The sequence below is a fragment of the Toxotes jaculatrix genome, chromosome 13 (assembly GCF_017976425.1).
Source record: "Toxotes jaculatrix isolate fToxJac2 chromosome 13, fToxJac2.pri, whole genome shotgun sequence".
NCBI lineage: Eukaryota > Metazoa > Chordata > Actinopteri > Toxotidae > Toxotes > Toxotes jaculatrix.
Genome location: NC_054406.1, coordinates 13011224 through 13028511, shown reverse-complemented (window position 1 = coordinate 13028511; position 17288 = coordinate 13011224). Strand labels below are relative to the sequence as shown.

Here is a 17288-nt window from a genome sequence, read left to right as displayed (position 1 = left end):
CACTAAGAATCAGCTACTCTTTGACTGTTATATATTCATAGTTTATTAAACATCTCAAGATCACAGTACTGATGTAATCTGATGATATATTTTATTTATAGGTGAGAGAATCCACAGTTAGCTGCAGTAATGCTAAGTTAGCAGGAACAACTGGACTAGATTAGATTAGATTAGATTAGACAGCAGTTCTGTTAAGACAGACAGAGTTAGGTTTAGGGTAGGTGAGTCAGTCTGTACTACTGCAGAGCAGAGTGACAGGGACACCTTGGGAAAGACACAGGTAACCATGGTAACTGTACACAAAGATGGCGACAGCTGTAGCCTTCAAATGCATTTAAGAAGTAAAAATTAAAATTGTATGAATTGTATGATACTAATATTTGACTAAAACTAATCCACATTTTTGTCAAAAGACTTAAGACTAAAACCAGTGGCCAAAATTAACACTGCAACAGGCTTTCTTTTCTAATCTTAAATGATTATAACTTTGTCATTATATCATTAATCAGGGATTTCATTTTGCAAGTAAGCCCACTTCACCATGACTACACATACGTCTGCAGTAAAATTTTGTTCCACTGCACTGTGCTCTGTTTGAGCCTTCCCATTTTGAGTCTATTCTCTTTCAAAGTCAAGTTACATTTACCATCATTTTCTGTTTTGCAGCCCGCACCCACAGTCTCGCTATGGGACCCCAGTGAATTGAGGACACCAGAGTCGCAGGAGACGAGGGCACAGTAAAGCCCTATAGGTAATGGGTGTTGCAGTGCAATTAGATTTTCTTACTGCAAGCTCATGACCGCAAAACGTTGCCCCCCATCCATTCTGACTGCCTGCTGCTACAAAAGTAATTTAAACATTTCTTCCAACCTTTCTGAGGGAGTTTCACATCATCTGACCAAATACATACCATGAGAAACAGTGACTGTACAAAGCAGACAAGAAAAAGACAACTGTGGCAACTCTCACAATAATTTGAATAATAATAATAGCTTCCATCTACCATGCTTTAGATATAATTATTAATCAACTGCACAAGGAAACAGAGTCATTCTACTGTAGCTACTAACAAGCAGATGTTTCAGTCAGACAAATGCTGGAAAAGCAAACTGGGTGTCAGGCTCATTAGGTTATAAGCAACCAGAGCATCTGAGCCAAGTAATGAAAGTAAGTCAAGAGACCAATGTAAGAAGAACGTGAATAGAAATGGTCTGAGGTGATCTGATTCTTGTGTCGCTGATTACCTCTTGTATGACACAGTTCATTCATGTATCCAACTAAAAAAAAGTGCCAGATTTAAAGTGTTAATAGACGTGTGAGTGCGTGCGTGTGTGTGTGCGTGTGTGTGTGTGTGTGTGTGTGTGTGTGTGTGTGTGTGTGTGAGAAACAGATGCACAGGGAGTGCGACAAACACATTCAGCAGGAGCAAAAAGAAAAAAGGGACAGAAAGATGAAAACAACAACTATAACAGCACTTAAGGGCAATGGCAAGAGCCAGTCAGCAACAGCTCCTTAGTTCGCTTTTGAGTCTGAAAATGCTCATTATTACAGTAATAACAAAAACATTATTCATTCTCAACAAGCCTTGATTGATGACACAATCTCCACCTCAAGGATGGCTGTTAATGCCAAGAGGCATACAGAATATTTATTAACATCAACATTGGCTTAAATTTCGAATAACAATGAGGCACTATGTTCGTTGTTGCCAGTGCAAGGGAGGATGTGAACAAGGATCTTTTTTGTTGCTTAGGTTGTGCAGCCATTCAATGTACAACTACACTCTGATTTCCAGTCTGTATCATAACTTGTCAAATAGCCCCCAAACATTAGTACTGCCAAGTGTAATGTGGAGAAGGTGACATAATTTGATTTTATAATGTCTCTCCCATTAATTCACGGAAACTACAATGGCTGCACAACACATTACAGCTGTACAGAGAAATTAAAGTAAAATGCCATGTTTGCACAACATTAATTTACCCTGTGTAACTCAATTTTTAACTGGCAAGCATCCATACATCCACTGGGTGAAACCTGGCTCAGCCCCAACATCCACCATAAGCCCCTAAGCACTGGACCCTCGCACACTTTAATTACCATCACCTGTAGGCTCAGAGTGAGTGTCAGAGTGTCAGCGCAGGAGGTATAAGGGCTTAAAGTGTTGAATAAGGAATGGAAGAGCATCTGCGGAATAACAAAGTCCATATAAACTTGACCGAAAGTGATTTTTCTGACATAGCAGCCTCCTTGTCACTCACACAGTTTGTCCTACTTGCTGGAGTAGGAAATTTTTAAGGATGACAAAGATAATGTACGCACAAAGTTCATTATTCTCATTTGTACCATAGCAGAGAGCATTGGTACAGGGCGGTAGGAAAATAATTAGTAGTTTTACACCTAAGTAGCAAGCAAAAGATCAGAGTTACAAGAAAGGGAAGAGGGAATGTGCGTCAAGGCACAAGAAAAAGATCAAGGTTAAGGGAGATAATGGAGATGATTCTGGACTTCATGGGTTGTGATGGAGATCAACAGTTTTTCCAAACATGAGGAACAAAGGCTGAAAGAAAGAAGCTATTAATAAAAGATATTATCCTTGTCACTTTAGCTTATAGTCTATTTTATTTCTCCCCAGGCAATTTTAACAGAAACTACAAGATTTTTTCCTTGGCATTAAGATTTTACAGCTTCAGATTAACTGCTGGCCAAAAAAAAGCCAAATACACACATGTAGTTCATCTGTTCACTCTATCGTCTCTGCCATTTTGATATTTTGAGAGCTTATTGTACATTATCCAAGAATTATTTTTGAGAATTACATTTCATTTCGTGGGTGATTTCTGTGGGTGTCTGTTGACTGACAGTAAGCAGGAAATAACTTCATTACAAAGGATGACATGCGTGCCCTGCAGCCTCAATCATTCAACCAGAGAGCCTAAAATAATCTCTGCTCCGATGAGAAGAGCCTGAATTCACTCACTGGAGTGAAAACACTCCACTTAGGCAAAAGGAAAAAAAAAAGACAGAGAAACTTGACTAAAACAAATTACATTCTTATGCTTTATGTGATGGTTTAACCAGCCTGTCTGTGGAAGATACTTTTCTAATCTAAATGGTGGCGAAAGGTCGTGAAAGTAAGGAAACTACTTTGGTGGCTGAATGGACACAATGTGGAAGTAAAGTTAAGGAGAGGAAGAGCCAAGATCAACAACACAAACTTTTAAACAATGAAAAAATGCTGACGTTATCTTTCAACCCTCCCCAAAGAAAATCTCCATATAAGAGAAAGACAAAGGCAAATAACAGGACATACGCAGTAAGTGAAGACAACAAGCGGACCATCACATTCACTCATGTTTAGTCATTCCCCGTGACCCCGTACGTGAGTCGAACCACTGACCTGTGTCTTGCCCAGGAGCGTGTAGGCCAGCTGGACCTTGGTGTAGTGCGAAACATCAAAGTGCTTACAAGTCTTCGACAGGGCGACATCAAGCTGCTCCTGGAGCCAGAAATAGATGGATGACAAAGGGAAAGAAGGGGCAAAGTGAGGGGAAGAGAAAAGAGAGGGATTATCAACGTTAAGACCAGGGATTTAGATATAGATGTGCACATGTACAGCTACCACACGAGGCCAAGGGCAGGTAATTGGATGTGGATGTGGGTGGATATGTATTAGTGTGTATGTGTATGTGTGTATGTGTGTGTGTGTGTGTGTCTTTGACAAAGAGATAAAAAAGAGAGGTAAGAAAGTAAGACAAGGTTAGTTGGAAGTTAGGAAGTACAGGGATGTGTAACAACCCTGACACATTAAGCCGAGCTCAAAGAATACGGTGCTGACAGAGGCTAAGTGATCAAATGCCTTGTGTCACCACACGTTTTCTCACACCTGCACTTGAAGATAACGCAATGACTGAGGCCGAATGTGTGACTGTCTAACTTTTCTACGATAATTCAATCTATATACAGTTAACTTGGTAGTGAATATGACTAGGTAGTGAATACAAATGTTTTCATTATTCATCATTATTATTTAAGTTTTTTTTTTATAAAGTACCTGGACAGTGGAACATGTTAGCACTATACTAACAGCAGTGTGTATGTATGTGTGTTAAATAGAAGAAGGGATATAAAATAAAGGGATGTCACGCACAAGGCCAAGTACACCAATCAATAACACAACCTCTGTTGTGTGGAGCATGTCGAGGTGGAAAGAATGTCTTCACTCTGGATGGATTGTGTGCACATTATATTTACTTCATAGGAGTGCAGTCACCTCCAAAACTATAGGAAAAGCAAGGCCAATGTCTTTGTAGTACACTGAAGATGCTTGGGTTTCAGATCAAATGATGAATTCAACTTTTATTTCCTGCTACTTAGATCTACACATATTTAACAACTCTGAACCCAGCACTTTTTGTTTGAACCCACAACATGAAGACCAGAGAGCTGTCTAAGGGGGAAAAGCAAGCCATTTTGAAACGGAGAAAAGAGGGGAAAAAAAAAAAAAAATCAATCAGAGCCATTGCAAAAACATTGGGCATTGCCAATACAACAATTTGGAATGAGAAGAGAAAGAAACTACTGATGTACTGAGCAAGAGATATCGAACAGGTCGCCCAAGGACAGAAACGGCAGCTGATGACAGAAACATTGTGAGAGCTGTGAAGAAAAACCCAAAAACAACAGTCAGTGACATCACCACCAACCTCCACAGGGCAGGGGTGAAGATATCACAGTCCACCGTTTGAAGGAGAGAAGAAATATAGAGGCCATACCACAAGATGCAAACCGCTCATCAGCAGTAAAAAATATCAGGGCCTGACAGGAATTTGCACAGAAGTACAGAGACGAGCTGCAAAAGTTCTGGAACAAAGTTTTATGAACTGATGAGACAAAGATTAACCTTTACCAAAGTGATGGAAAGGCCAAAGTGTGGAGAAAGAAAGGATCTGCTTGTGATCCAAAACATACAACTCATCTGTGAAGCAGGGTGGAGGTAGTGTCATGGCTTTGCACTGGCTGCTTCTGGAATGGGCTCACTAATCTTTATTGACGATGTAACTCATGATGGCAGCGGCAGAATGAATTCAGAAGTCTACAGAAACATTTTGTCTGCCAGTTTACAGAGATGTGCATCCAAACTAAATGGGCAATCATGCAGCAAGACAATGACCCAAAAAGAACTTCATCAGAGGGGGAGGGGGGGGGGGGGGGGGGGGGTAGTGGAAGATTTTAGACTGGACAGGTCAGTCACCAGGCCGCAGCCCAAAAGGGAACACATTTCACCTCCTGAAGACGAGACTGAAGGGAGAAACCCCCGGTTAAGGAACAAGAACCTAAAGAGGAAAGGCATGAAAAGCACAACATAGGAAGAATGCAACAGTCTGGTGGTCTCAGGCTTGGTGCAGCTATTGCAAACAAATATATATAATAATAATAATATAATATATACAACAAAATATTAGATGTTATTTACTTCAAGTTACTTTAAAACTATCTGGCCTTACCGTTCCAATAGCTCTGGAGCGGGCTGTATATCTTTACTGAGACAATTTTGCTTTGCTTATCTGCAAACCCGCGCCGACAGCAAAACAAAGAAGCCCCTTGGTGCATGGATATGTATGTGCGCGCACATGCATGCCCACTTCTTGTGTACAGACAAAACTGTAAGTAATTAATCTACTCAAGCGCAGCAGCAGCAGTGCAGAGAAAATTGCTTTGCATACCATTTATCACACACAAGTACCACAACACAGCCCGAGATGAAACTGATATAATTTACTGTGCTTGCACACTCATAATAATGACTTTCTGTGTCAATATTTGGCAGACCCAGAATGAGAAAGCCAAACTATCAAAATGTCAAAATGAAGTATAAATTGCTTCTTTCAGATGAGGGCTTCTGGAAAATTACAAGGTTAGAGCAAAAGTCTCTTTACTGATATCGCTCGCAAATAATGGAATTAGAGATAAAGCAGAGAAGCACATACCTCTATTTGCTCCAACGTGTCTTGTAGTTTAGAATTCAATTCGCTGTTGGGGAAAAAAAAAAAAAAGAGATTACTGAGGGTTAGTTCCTCAATTCTGGAACAGAATATGGAATCAGCTAACAATTATTTTTCATCATCATTAAGTTATCTATTAGTTATGTTTCAAGCACATACATAATTTTTTTTGACCAACAGTAAAATATACCAAAAATACTCCATTTTCAATTATTTGAAACAGAAAATCAAGCAAATTCTCCCATTTAAGAATCTGTAACCACCTCTTTACTAGAAAAATGACATTGATTCTGACCTTTCAGTTATGAAAAATGCATTTCATTATTTTACTGTGAATCAGTTAAGTGAATATGTTTTATAGCAACCAGAATATGAAACAAACACCAATGAAATTCTGCTCCTTTGTACAAACAGGGCAACAAGGTAGAAATATGACAGATGCTTCTGAATAATTACTTTCAGAAAGGAAGTGTTAAGTTTTTTTGTGCTTCAAAGTGTTTGTCCCTTTTCAATTCCTGCAATGGAATCCAGTGTATAAACGGTGTTAGTGTGCATGCACCACGTTATTCAAGACACAAAACGCCTGCACTTCCTAGAAGCGTCCTCAGATTTTGCCACATCCTGGGAAACGCTTTCAACTCAAAAGCTGAGAAGCAGTGACAGAAATTCCAACTACTGTGCCCATCCCAAGACACCGATTCAAATCCCTTGCGACTCCCTCTGTGCCGTGCCCATTCATAATCATCCTGTGTTCCACCATTTCCCTGCCTCTGTCCCTGCTTTGCTAGGGGTCTTTTTCAGGTCAGCCCGCTCTTATGTTGTGCCTTGTGAGACCGCAGTCGCCCCAGGGAGAGAGTGTCCTTAACAAATTGCTAATTAAGCATCTTAGCCTCAGTTGGGGATAGAGGGTGAGGAGAGCGAGGAGGAAGAGGAGGAGGGAGAACCTGAGAGGAGACTGCAGATTGAGTCCCACAGGTCGTTTGCAAACCAGGTAACAAAATGAGCATGCCGTTTCAAAACTCGATGCACTGTAACCCTTTTTCTGTCTGCCTGTGTGTGTGTGTGTTTGTATGAGTGTGAGAAATACTGTGGATGAGTAAAGGACAGGAATCCACACCAAGTGAAAAACAGTCCAGTAACACTCTGGAGACTGATGGAATATGAAGGAAATGTTACTACAAGAATGAGGTAAGGTGGATCAGGGTGAACTGACAGATGAATATGAAATGAGACAAACGCCTTTTTTATGTGGTCCAGATGTGACATCTACAATGAAGGTTAAGAGGAAGATACTGATGTACCATCAGACTATACACCATCTCCATGACTACCATAGCATAACTGAATCAAACGAGGGGTCATTTGCCACAGCAATGATAACATCATTCTCCGCTACAAGATCAGTAAGGAAAGTCTTAGCCTGCATCCTCAGTGGAAACCATAGTTGGAAGCCAAGAGAAAGAAAACACACAAAGAAGTTAGTAAGCTGGCTCAACTACAGAGAGGTGAACTGATCAATGTCAGGTCCTGGCTACTGAATGTGAATATCCATATGCAAGGCCCGGGAGAGCGCTAAACAAAGGCTTACAGTTCTGGCAGCCAGACTAAGGAGATACAGCCGAGGAGCAGAGGCCAACAGGATAAATGCCCTGTTCATCACAGAACGTTCTAGTGAACTCCCACACAGCAGTGTGGCAAAGTAAAAGGAGCTGAACAACAAAATGAGCAGTGCTGGAAGACTACACGAGAGGAATAAAAAAGAGAAAGAAACACCTTCCCACAACAAAAACACTCATGGGATAACACACCTGAGAGTGAAGTGGACCACTGCAGTTTCCCAGAATAGAAACCTGTCACCCTCACAGCATGGCAGACGCCCAACAATGGTTAACAAACATTAAGAACTGGGAAGCAACAGGGGTTTAATGTGACTCATACCTACTGGTTAAAAGAACTAAAACACACATATTAAAGGCATAGTTCAGCTATTTGAAAATAACAGATAGGAACAGTTCCCAAAAAGTTTGAAGTATCATTTTAAAAACTAGCAAAACGAGATCGCTTATCCAACTATCAAACTGCAGATCAATAATCTGCCCCTTCACATCATCAAAACTCCAATTATGCCTCATAAGCACTAAGCTAAACTTCACAGTGCATCAGCAAAGTTTAAAGTAGTTAAAATGGGACTGGAAGACCAGCCAGATTACTCAATGCCACAAAAATGGATCCATGACCAATAAGAATCTAGATCTTCTTCAGGAACTTTCTCTGAGCTTCTGAATAACATTACAAGAGGTCAACTCAAAGTCACCACCCCAGGTCACCTGCTGTTATTGTGTCCATGTACTGATGCAGCTCCTCCCTACATACTGACACCCTTCCATGATCAGATAGAATACATAAATAACAGATGAGGAGAGAAACCTAATTAACAATCTGTTCCCTGCAGGGAACAAGAGGATTGAAGCAGAGTTACGTAGAAATTTGGGGAGGCTTTTTTTCCACCCACCACAATTATCACTGGCAATAGGTGTCTGCGAGACCTAAAGGCAAGTCCCTCCACAGTGACTTGCTGACTCGCTAAATAGTCAGTGTGAGCTGTGCTTCAAGGGTCGGCCGGATGCTCAGATTTTATGAGAATGCAATTTTTGCTGTGGTCGTGTTGCGAGGCAGGCAGAGAGGCAACATAGTGGCAGGGGAAGAGCTTCAAAGAGCGAAACACAGTGAGATGGGACAACAGCAGCCACAATTATGCAAGTGCGTAAGCAGGGGAGGTTAAGGGGAAGAGTACGGGGAAAAGTAGATCACAGCAGACTGGAAGAATGCGCACTGATTGTTTTCTTATTTTCCTCCCGTACAAAATGTAATGTTTACTAGAAGAGTTGTGACCCTTTCTCCATGGGTGTAGTTCAGACTTTGGGCCCAAAGGTTACATGGGCCATGACACCAAAGGCGTTTTTTGCTTTGTTTGTTTTCTAAATAGGAGTCCATGTAAAACCTGGATGCAGTCCAAAGAAGGTGAGTGGGTTTCACATGACAGTGAAGACCTGTTGTCTGCTTCATGTCAGCACTACACCAGATATGAAAACAGTCTACAGTCAAGAAATAAAATATTTCAGCAAATGTCACTGCAGACTATCAGGCAGAGTATTGCATTCTTTCTTTTTCTTTTTTTTTTTTTTGGAATATGTGGTTGCCCACTAATAAGAACAAGCTGCAATTAGTATGTCTGTTACACTGACTACAATCCAGTATCTTAAGTGAACATCCAATTAAATACAAACATTTGGACAGGAGATAACGTGTCTAACTAAAACAGGTTTGCCAAATAATTAATGCACCCTGTCTTAACTGCTGCTCATCGTGAAAGGAGCCGTGGCTGCAAATGAACAAAGATGAAAATGTTAAGCATCTTCTTTCTTACAAGCATACAAGCGTAACTGGAAAAGTAATTTTAGTGACAAACAGAGAGGCAGGCAAATGCACCATGGTTCAGCCAGTTTTGGATGTGTGAAAGCAAACCTGTCAAAGTGAAAAAACACCCCCCAAAACAACATGTCGTTCAGACCAAAGTAACCAACCTGACTTTGAAAATGTCCTAACGTCCTGCTGTTGTTGTGAGTGCAGGGGGGCTTTTAAATGTATCTCTACAGTGCTGCAAGTAAACACAAATACAAGTGACACACTATTACAACTCTTACATATGGAGGACTTTAAAAGTCTGCCTTGGGACACAATCACCCAGCCTCCAAAAGAACATATACTACAAGCAGAAAGCCAAAGAGGAAGGAACGGTGGCTCTGAATAAATTGGCGAACCGACACAGTGGTTGCAGTGTCATGTCGGGCAACCTGCACAGAATTGTTTGTGCGTCTGAGATTGCAAACACACCGTGACACAGACATTAACACAGACACCCTCTGCCCTTCCTCCTACACTTTACTCCTCTCGAACATGCAGCTAAACCGCCCTGTCCTTCAAATAGATTTGAACGCTTGAACGAACCAGCTCCCTCGATACTAAGATGGCAATTAAATGAAGTGGAAATCTGGAGGAGATTCACCTGGAATAACCCAGCCCAGGTGAAATCCAGTCTATGTTTGGTTGTAGCCGAAATAAATACTTACAAAGTGAAGAAAGGTGCCATTCTGTATTAAACAATATATTCTGCATTTCTCTATTTTTTTAGCAGAACATACAACATGTGAGTACTTGTGAAGGAGTTCTGAATGTGAACAAAATCATGACAAAAATGTATTTATTTAAAACCTAACCATCTCAGCATCATATCCATAATCTAAAAAACCTGTTTGCTATTATTATATATTTATTGTGGGGCTCACAATGCTACAGAGGAGCTCCAAGCTAAATCACACCTGTGCTATTCTAAGGCCACAGCAGAGATCACAATTTATCAACACTGTGCTGACATATGGGGGTCTTAAGCTGCCCAACAGTTGGGCCATGTGGGCTGCCTGATGAAAATGGACTCAGACGGAGCATGAGGCTGGGTAAGTGCCTTGTTGGGAAAGCAATATTGAGTTTTAAAAGGTTGGGGACAGGGACGAAGGAAGGGCAGGCATGAAACAAAGCCTCCATGTAGGACGTTCAGCAGTGTACGGAAAAGCATTTTATACAAGGTTAAGTCCAAGTGCAACAGACTTGCAATAGTTGCTCATAGAGGGCAATGCTGTAGTCATGGTTCTAGCAATTTTGGGAAGAGAGCCTAAGCACAGTTTTACACATCACAGATCTGTGATCAATGCAATGTTAAAAACTACTAAATTCAAGAAGTGGCATTAGCATATTGCACAAGAAAGCACTGGTGAGGACAGCAATCTTATTTTTTTCCAGCTGTGACAACATATGTTTGATTACACAACCAAACTGTATATGAATACAGTGGCAATGGTGGTAATAAAAGTGAAAGCTAAAAGGGCTTCTCTTTCTGATGGTGCACAGATCTATAACGCACACTTCCACCTCAGCACATTCAGCAGAGTCTCATCACGGACATGAAAGGCAATTAATGGTAAATTAATGACACTGAAAACAAAAGTGATATCCACACAAATAAACAGCAGCTGCGAGTGGGAGGGAATGGTGGGAGGAACTTTCCGCACCACAACAATTCCCTTGTGCATAATATATTGCCTTATTGATTACAATTTCCCAGCAGTTACACTGCCACTCAAATGGCATTATCACAGCAAAAAAACCCTTTTGCTCTGCTGGTAATGTTTTGGGTGTTACTGTTGACGTTATCACCTCAGGAAGTGTTGACAACGCCTGCAAGGTTGGTTACTGAAAGTTTACAAAGATGTTTTTTTTTTTGGTTTTTTTGTGTTTTTTTTTTTTTTTCCCAAATCAAGAAGTTTGTTTGAAACAAAAAGAAAAAGATAACAGAAAACAAAGATGGCGCCTCATGGGGTTATATGTAAAGGTGCAGAATCTCAGTGTTGTTTAAAAGGTCCGTATCTATATGATGTGTTACATGCATTAGTCGGATGTTATACCATCTCTACCCTCAGGTTACGGTGCTGGAAGTGAGCCTCCACAGATCGTGTTTACATGGTGTAACTCTCAGTTTTTCTGATACTGGAGACTGCTTCACAAATAGACACACACACGCACCCTGTTTGAAAACGTTAGCCGAAACACAGATGATCTGTTTCTGTTGCGTGGGTGTGTGTTGGGAGCAGGTGAAGAAGTTAGTTCCCACACACCTCTTCATGACATATTCTGTCTGGGTCCGTGCATGTTGTCGCAGGAGGAGGGAGGAAGCCAGCGATGACGCGCATCCCTGATCAATCAATCAATCGATACATACTGAGGCACCCACTTAGTGCCACAAATTGGGCACAATTACACAGGAAATCAAAGGGACAGAGATGATTCCCCCCTCGGGTATTCAACATCTTTCCCTCTGTGCTCAGGAGAGCAATCTAACATACAGAAGCTGATACACAATAACCTTCAATTCACCCTTGTTTTTTGTAGCACCCTCAGATCTGGCTCTTTAATTTAAAAAAAAAAAAAAAGAGGACAGCAGAGAGAAAAATGCTTGTTTTTGTCATGTGGGGGCATGAAAAACATCACTGTGTTACCCTAATGTTTCCCTGCCTGTGTCTCTTTGTTACAAGTCCATACCATTCAATCCAACAACTACTTTAGAACTGAGGTCATTCGCCACCTTAGATAAGCAATGTGCTTAAAGCTGGCAGCTGCATTCAAAAGTTGCTCCAAACATTATCAGTCTCAAACGTCTCAAAGAAAACAGTGGCAAGCTTATATTCACTGAGAACGTCCTGCTTTAGACACTTTTTACTAAGCTGAAAGCTCACTGACATCTGCAGATAGCAAAAACTCAAGAAAGCCGCTTTGACGTCATAGTCAATGCCTTGGAATTGCCACAAGGCAATGGCACTGAGCAAAACAAGAGGAAATAAAAAGCCCCTTAATAACAGTTTGATATTCCAACCTTGAGAAGAAAAAAAAAAAAAAAAGGTACAAAATAAATAAATAAAAACACATGACTGTGTCTGATCTGCATTTCAAAGAAAACAGTTACAGCTGAAAGGAGACCAACATCCTAGTTTCCTCTACATAAGAGTTGACATCAGACTAATAATGATCATATTTATGTCACATTTTAATCAATAAAGATCAGAAAATGTTCCATCCAGCCATAGTAACTGAAGTCTGAGCCTATTGCCATTTGGATGTAGCTAAATATCACTCTTTCAAACGGCTCTTACTGTACCTGATGCAGCTGTAGTGTTTAAAGGTGCTGGCAGCCTCCTGACATTCCAGACAGAGCTGGATTGCACCTGGATAGTCTTCCTCCTAGAGAAACAGAAGTGAGGTCCTTTAATCTATTTATTTAATTTAAAAAGGTTTAGTGTACAGTGTAGTCTGTAAACATTTTAAAAATACCATGTCAAAACTAAACTCTTAATCATTCTGGATTATGAAGTGTTACATGCAAGTTCCTCCCTGTGTATTTTTTTTTTTTTCCTGATACAATTTGATAGAAAAAGTGTCACACCAAAACGCCAGGGATCAAACTCAGTGGTAGTCAAATCCATTCCATGTGCCACAGCTGACCTTCACAATAGATAGGCATCTGTCGGGGCATCTCGTGTTTGTGAGGGTTTGGCTTTCACTGCAGAATCCCTACTGATTTTTGACCTTTCAAATCAATTATGAACATTTCTCTGCAAGTGTGTGTGTGTAGGGTGGATTACAATACCTCAAGCATCTCGCTGAGTCTCACATCTGTTCTTTGCTGTGAAGGGAAGAATAGGAATACAACATCAAATCACTAACAGGCCACAATATTAAGGAACTAGTTCAGCATTAGTTACATGTTTTCCTGCTGTGACAATGTCGGGAAAATCTCTTAATGGTTACAGCAAATGATCAAAGCAAATTAAGAAATGATTAAAACAGAGCATGTATGGTTTAATTATAAACAGTGCTGAGGAACAGTTGTGATGATTATTGTACACTGCATTGATTTATTTCACAACGGAGACATGTCCCACAGTGTTTCAGAAACAGCTCAGGGTAGAGTCTTGCAGAATGTGGGTCAGACTCCCAAAAAAAAAAAAAGAAAAAAAAGAAAAAAAAAAACATTGACAGGGAAATTAAAAACTTTCCACAGCATGCATGATTTATGTTGCAGGTCAGAAATACACATTAATAAAATGTAACAGTACATAAATAAGCATGACTTGTAGTACAGAAAGGTATGTTAACACAAATAGTAGTTTTATAAAATCAATTCAAAGGATAGCTTGTAGGCTGCTGCCTGAGTTTTATCCCTCACAAATAGAGTTGGCTTTCATTTAATTAAACAGGCATCACATTGAATGCTAGAACAATCTGTGCAGGGCGTGGCAAGCCATGTTGCCAGGTACTAATTTCGTTTTGGAGTTGATCCAAACGACAATAATAATCCATGCAGGGTTCTAGCTCACAGATCCAAAAAGCATGCAGTTACTTGGGACTATTTTAGGATACTTCAGCAAGCAGATGTTTCTCTGGTCCTCGTGGCCAAACACTGGTCTCCCCTGGCACTAAAGCAACATGCAGTTTAAAACAAAATATTCTGTATGTGAACGCTGTGTGTGTAAATTTTACCAGAGTCTTGATGGTCCTCAGCGACTTGAGCAAGCCTGTCAGCAGTTGTCGCCTTCTCTGATTGGCCAGCAGACCCAAGCTGGCCTCTGTGAAGCCCTCCTTCGCCACACTGAGTTGTCTACAAACAAAATGTCAAAGTACAGGGAGAATATAAGATCAACATACATTTATATTACTACATCTTTAAATTGAGACACTAGTAGAACAAAGTACTAAGTAGTGGATAGTCTGTAAATGACAGATGTAACTATACTGTATATCCAGAAAAATACATACACAGATATGGTCTTGGTGTCTTTACAGAGGTCATTGCTGTAATTAATGCAAAGGTGGCAGCACCAGAAGCTCATTGTACTGAAACTTCCATATTTGGACAAATCACTGCCATAAATAATTTAAGCTTTTGATATTTCAGATTTAGACACATGCAGGCTGCCCTCAAATTTACATAAGTAATAGGGCCGAGGGAAATAGTGCACTACAATATCCAGTATAAAGTTTTAGAAACACCAAGACAAATTTTCTTGTTTTATCACCCACAAGATAATTACAAGCCCAATAAACAAAGGACTAACATATTGTAGAACAGAGAGAATTATGTATATTGGCATGTGTTTGATCGCTCCTTCATTTCAAGGGTCGACAAGACGCAACCATTTGTCATTTGTGACCATTTTAACAGAATGAGAATAAATGAAAGGAAGGAACAGTTATCTCAGTTGGTATGTGGAAAACACTTCGTATGAAGATGCAGCTTGAGGAGCTATTTCATTTAGTGAATATACAGCATGTAACAGACCAATATTACCTCCTTGCGTTTGTGCAAATGACTGCTGCCAGCTGCAGGTTGGTCTGCAATGCCGTCACTCTCTCCAATTCCTGTGAACAAGGCCCAATTTCGTGTTAAACATAAAGCAGTATACTTTATCTATTAAACACTGGAACATTAGTTAAATCAATGTTTAAGATTCTGAGGAATTACCAACTATTTGACACTAAAACTGCTTAAATATCTATTTAGTGCTGAGAAACAGCCCCGGAAACACATTCAATTACTGTAACATCCATAAGACACCAAGATTGTTAAACTTTTCATTCATCTACAGAGCTGTCAATGAGATATGTCATTATACCATTTACCGAGCAAATCACTTTCACCACATAAAACTGAAATAACAACGCTTGCACTCTCGCACACATGCACACGCACACACACACACATTAGAGCACTCTTCTCTAAGATGCATCCTGCTGTGGGCAATTTGTGAAGATAGACATTATAGATGGTGTTATTAGGGTAAGGCATGTATCATCAATGCCAAAGAGTAAGACAGTTCAAGAGAACAAGTTTCAAAACACACACACACACAAAAAAAAAAATAAAAAAAATCAGATAAAACTTTCCTTTCTTCAGAGCTTTTAGAAAAGGATCAATGAACACTCTGCTCTCTGAGTTCAGTTATTATACCACTTGAGTGACCTCTGCAGAGAACAAACACTCCAAGCCAAAGAAGGACCAATGGGCAAATTGCATCACCGTTACAAATTTGACTTTTCTTGTCCTCTTTGTGTTTTTATTTTTTTGATCTGCCAGATGTCATGCCTGAGGTGGGAGATGCTCGTTCTTTGATCTTATTTTTTTAATGTTGTATCACGCATCTGCAAAAAAAAAAAAAAAAAAAAAAAAAAAAGGAAAGAGGTCCAGTGTTCACAAAAAGTCATAACACTGTCAGAGATAAAACAACCTTTTACCAACAGAATATAGACTGGGGAAATTCATTTTCAACGGCAATAAAATAAACAACAACAACGACAAAGTGCCACTTCAGCTGTGGGTACGAGATCAATGATCCCTTTCAAAGCAATCTGCCCTCATGATCTCAAGTGTTGACGAAGACCTTGACAAGCTCTCAGAACAGTTTGCAAGGGTTGATTCAATAGCCAGGGTTTACTCTGAGGGGACATGCACCATGCGAGTCTTATGCTTTTCTGCTCTGGGCAGGAGAAAATTAAACTGTTGAAAACACAACATTTCCATGTCATGACAACTAATCGCAAATATTTCATAAACACTTAAGAAGGCTAACAGCATATAAGTACAAAGATCAATAAACTGCTTTTGCTTCATTTACTTTAACCTAGAAACTGTTCTTTCTGAACTTACACTATCATTAACTTTGAATTTATTAAAGGAATAGTTTGAAATGTCTCTAGACTAAATATGAAGCTACAGCAAGAAGATAGCTTAGCATAAACACTAAAAACACAGTAAAAACTGCTAGCCTGGCTCTATCCAAAGGTAACAAAATCTACTTACCGGGACCTCTAACACATATCTAATTTGATAATCCTGACAAAAGCCAAGTAAGTTGTGAATTTATGGGGATTATGTAACAGAATATTTCTTGACACGTAACCTCCATTAACCCACAAAAAATGCCTCATTTTTCCACTTTGATTTCACAGTTTTTACACCTCACACTTGCTTTTGAACAGAGCCAGGTCAGCTGTTTCCCACTGTTTACAGTCTTTATGCTAAGTGAAGCTAACCACCTGTTCACTGTGGCATCATATTTATCATACAGATTGATGTCCATTGACAGTGCTAGGGTTTGTTTATCAAGTCAAATTGTTGTAACTACTGCTGTAGCCTAGACACAAGGGAGAGGACCCAAATGCAAACACCCAAGACAAATGGATACTGATAATGCTCTTTATTAAACTCATAATCCCAGGCATAAAGGCTGTGGCCAGGGAACAAAATTAAAACAACTAAAAATCGTCCAAGACAGAGAAAAACTTCAGAACCAGAAAGTCAAGTCCCAAAACTCAAAAGACCTTACTTGTGGGTGAACAAAGCAACAGAGGAACTCCAAAGGGAAACAGAAGACAAATCCAAGAGGCCACACAGGCAAGGAAACAGGTAAGACAACTGACTAACACAAACTTCAGAACAGGAACAGAGACACTTGAACAGCAGTTGCAAACAGGCTGGGACACAGATGAACTGACAAGGTTACAGGGGACCAATGAGACTCATACATACAAGGGTAATGGGCAACAGGTGAATCACATTAGGGCGGGGCAGACAATCACAAAGGCGGGAAACCTGACAAAGACAGGAAGTAGATTGGT

The 17288-nt window shown here is 40.1% G+C and overlaps 1 protein-coding gene across 2 annotated transcripts in view; it reads right to left on the bottom strand.

The window, feature by feature from the left end:
* vps50 (VPS50 EARP/GARPII complex subunit) overlaps positions 1-17288 on the bottom strand; it is a 97393-nt gene that overhangs the window by 57956 nt on the left and 22149 nt on the right. For both annotated transcript variants that reach the window (XM_041053206.1, XM_041053207.1), the window contains exons 6-11: positions 14962-15032; positions 14154-14271; positions 13261-13296; positions 12772-12854; positions 5991-6033; positions 3401-3499 (exon numbers count right to left, since the gene is read on the bottom strand). In XM_041053206.1, coding sequence (XP_040909140.1) covers positions 3401-3499; positions 5991-6033; positions 12772-12854; positions 13261-13296; positions 14154-14271; positions 14962-15032 — 450 coding nt within the window. The remainder of the gene's footprint in view (positions 1-3400; positions 3500-5990; positions 6034-12771; positions 12855-13260; positions 13297-14153; positions 14272-14961; positions 15033-17288) is intronic.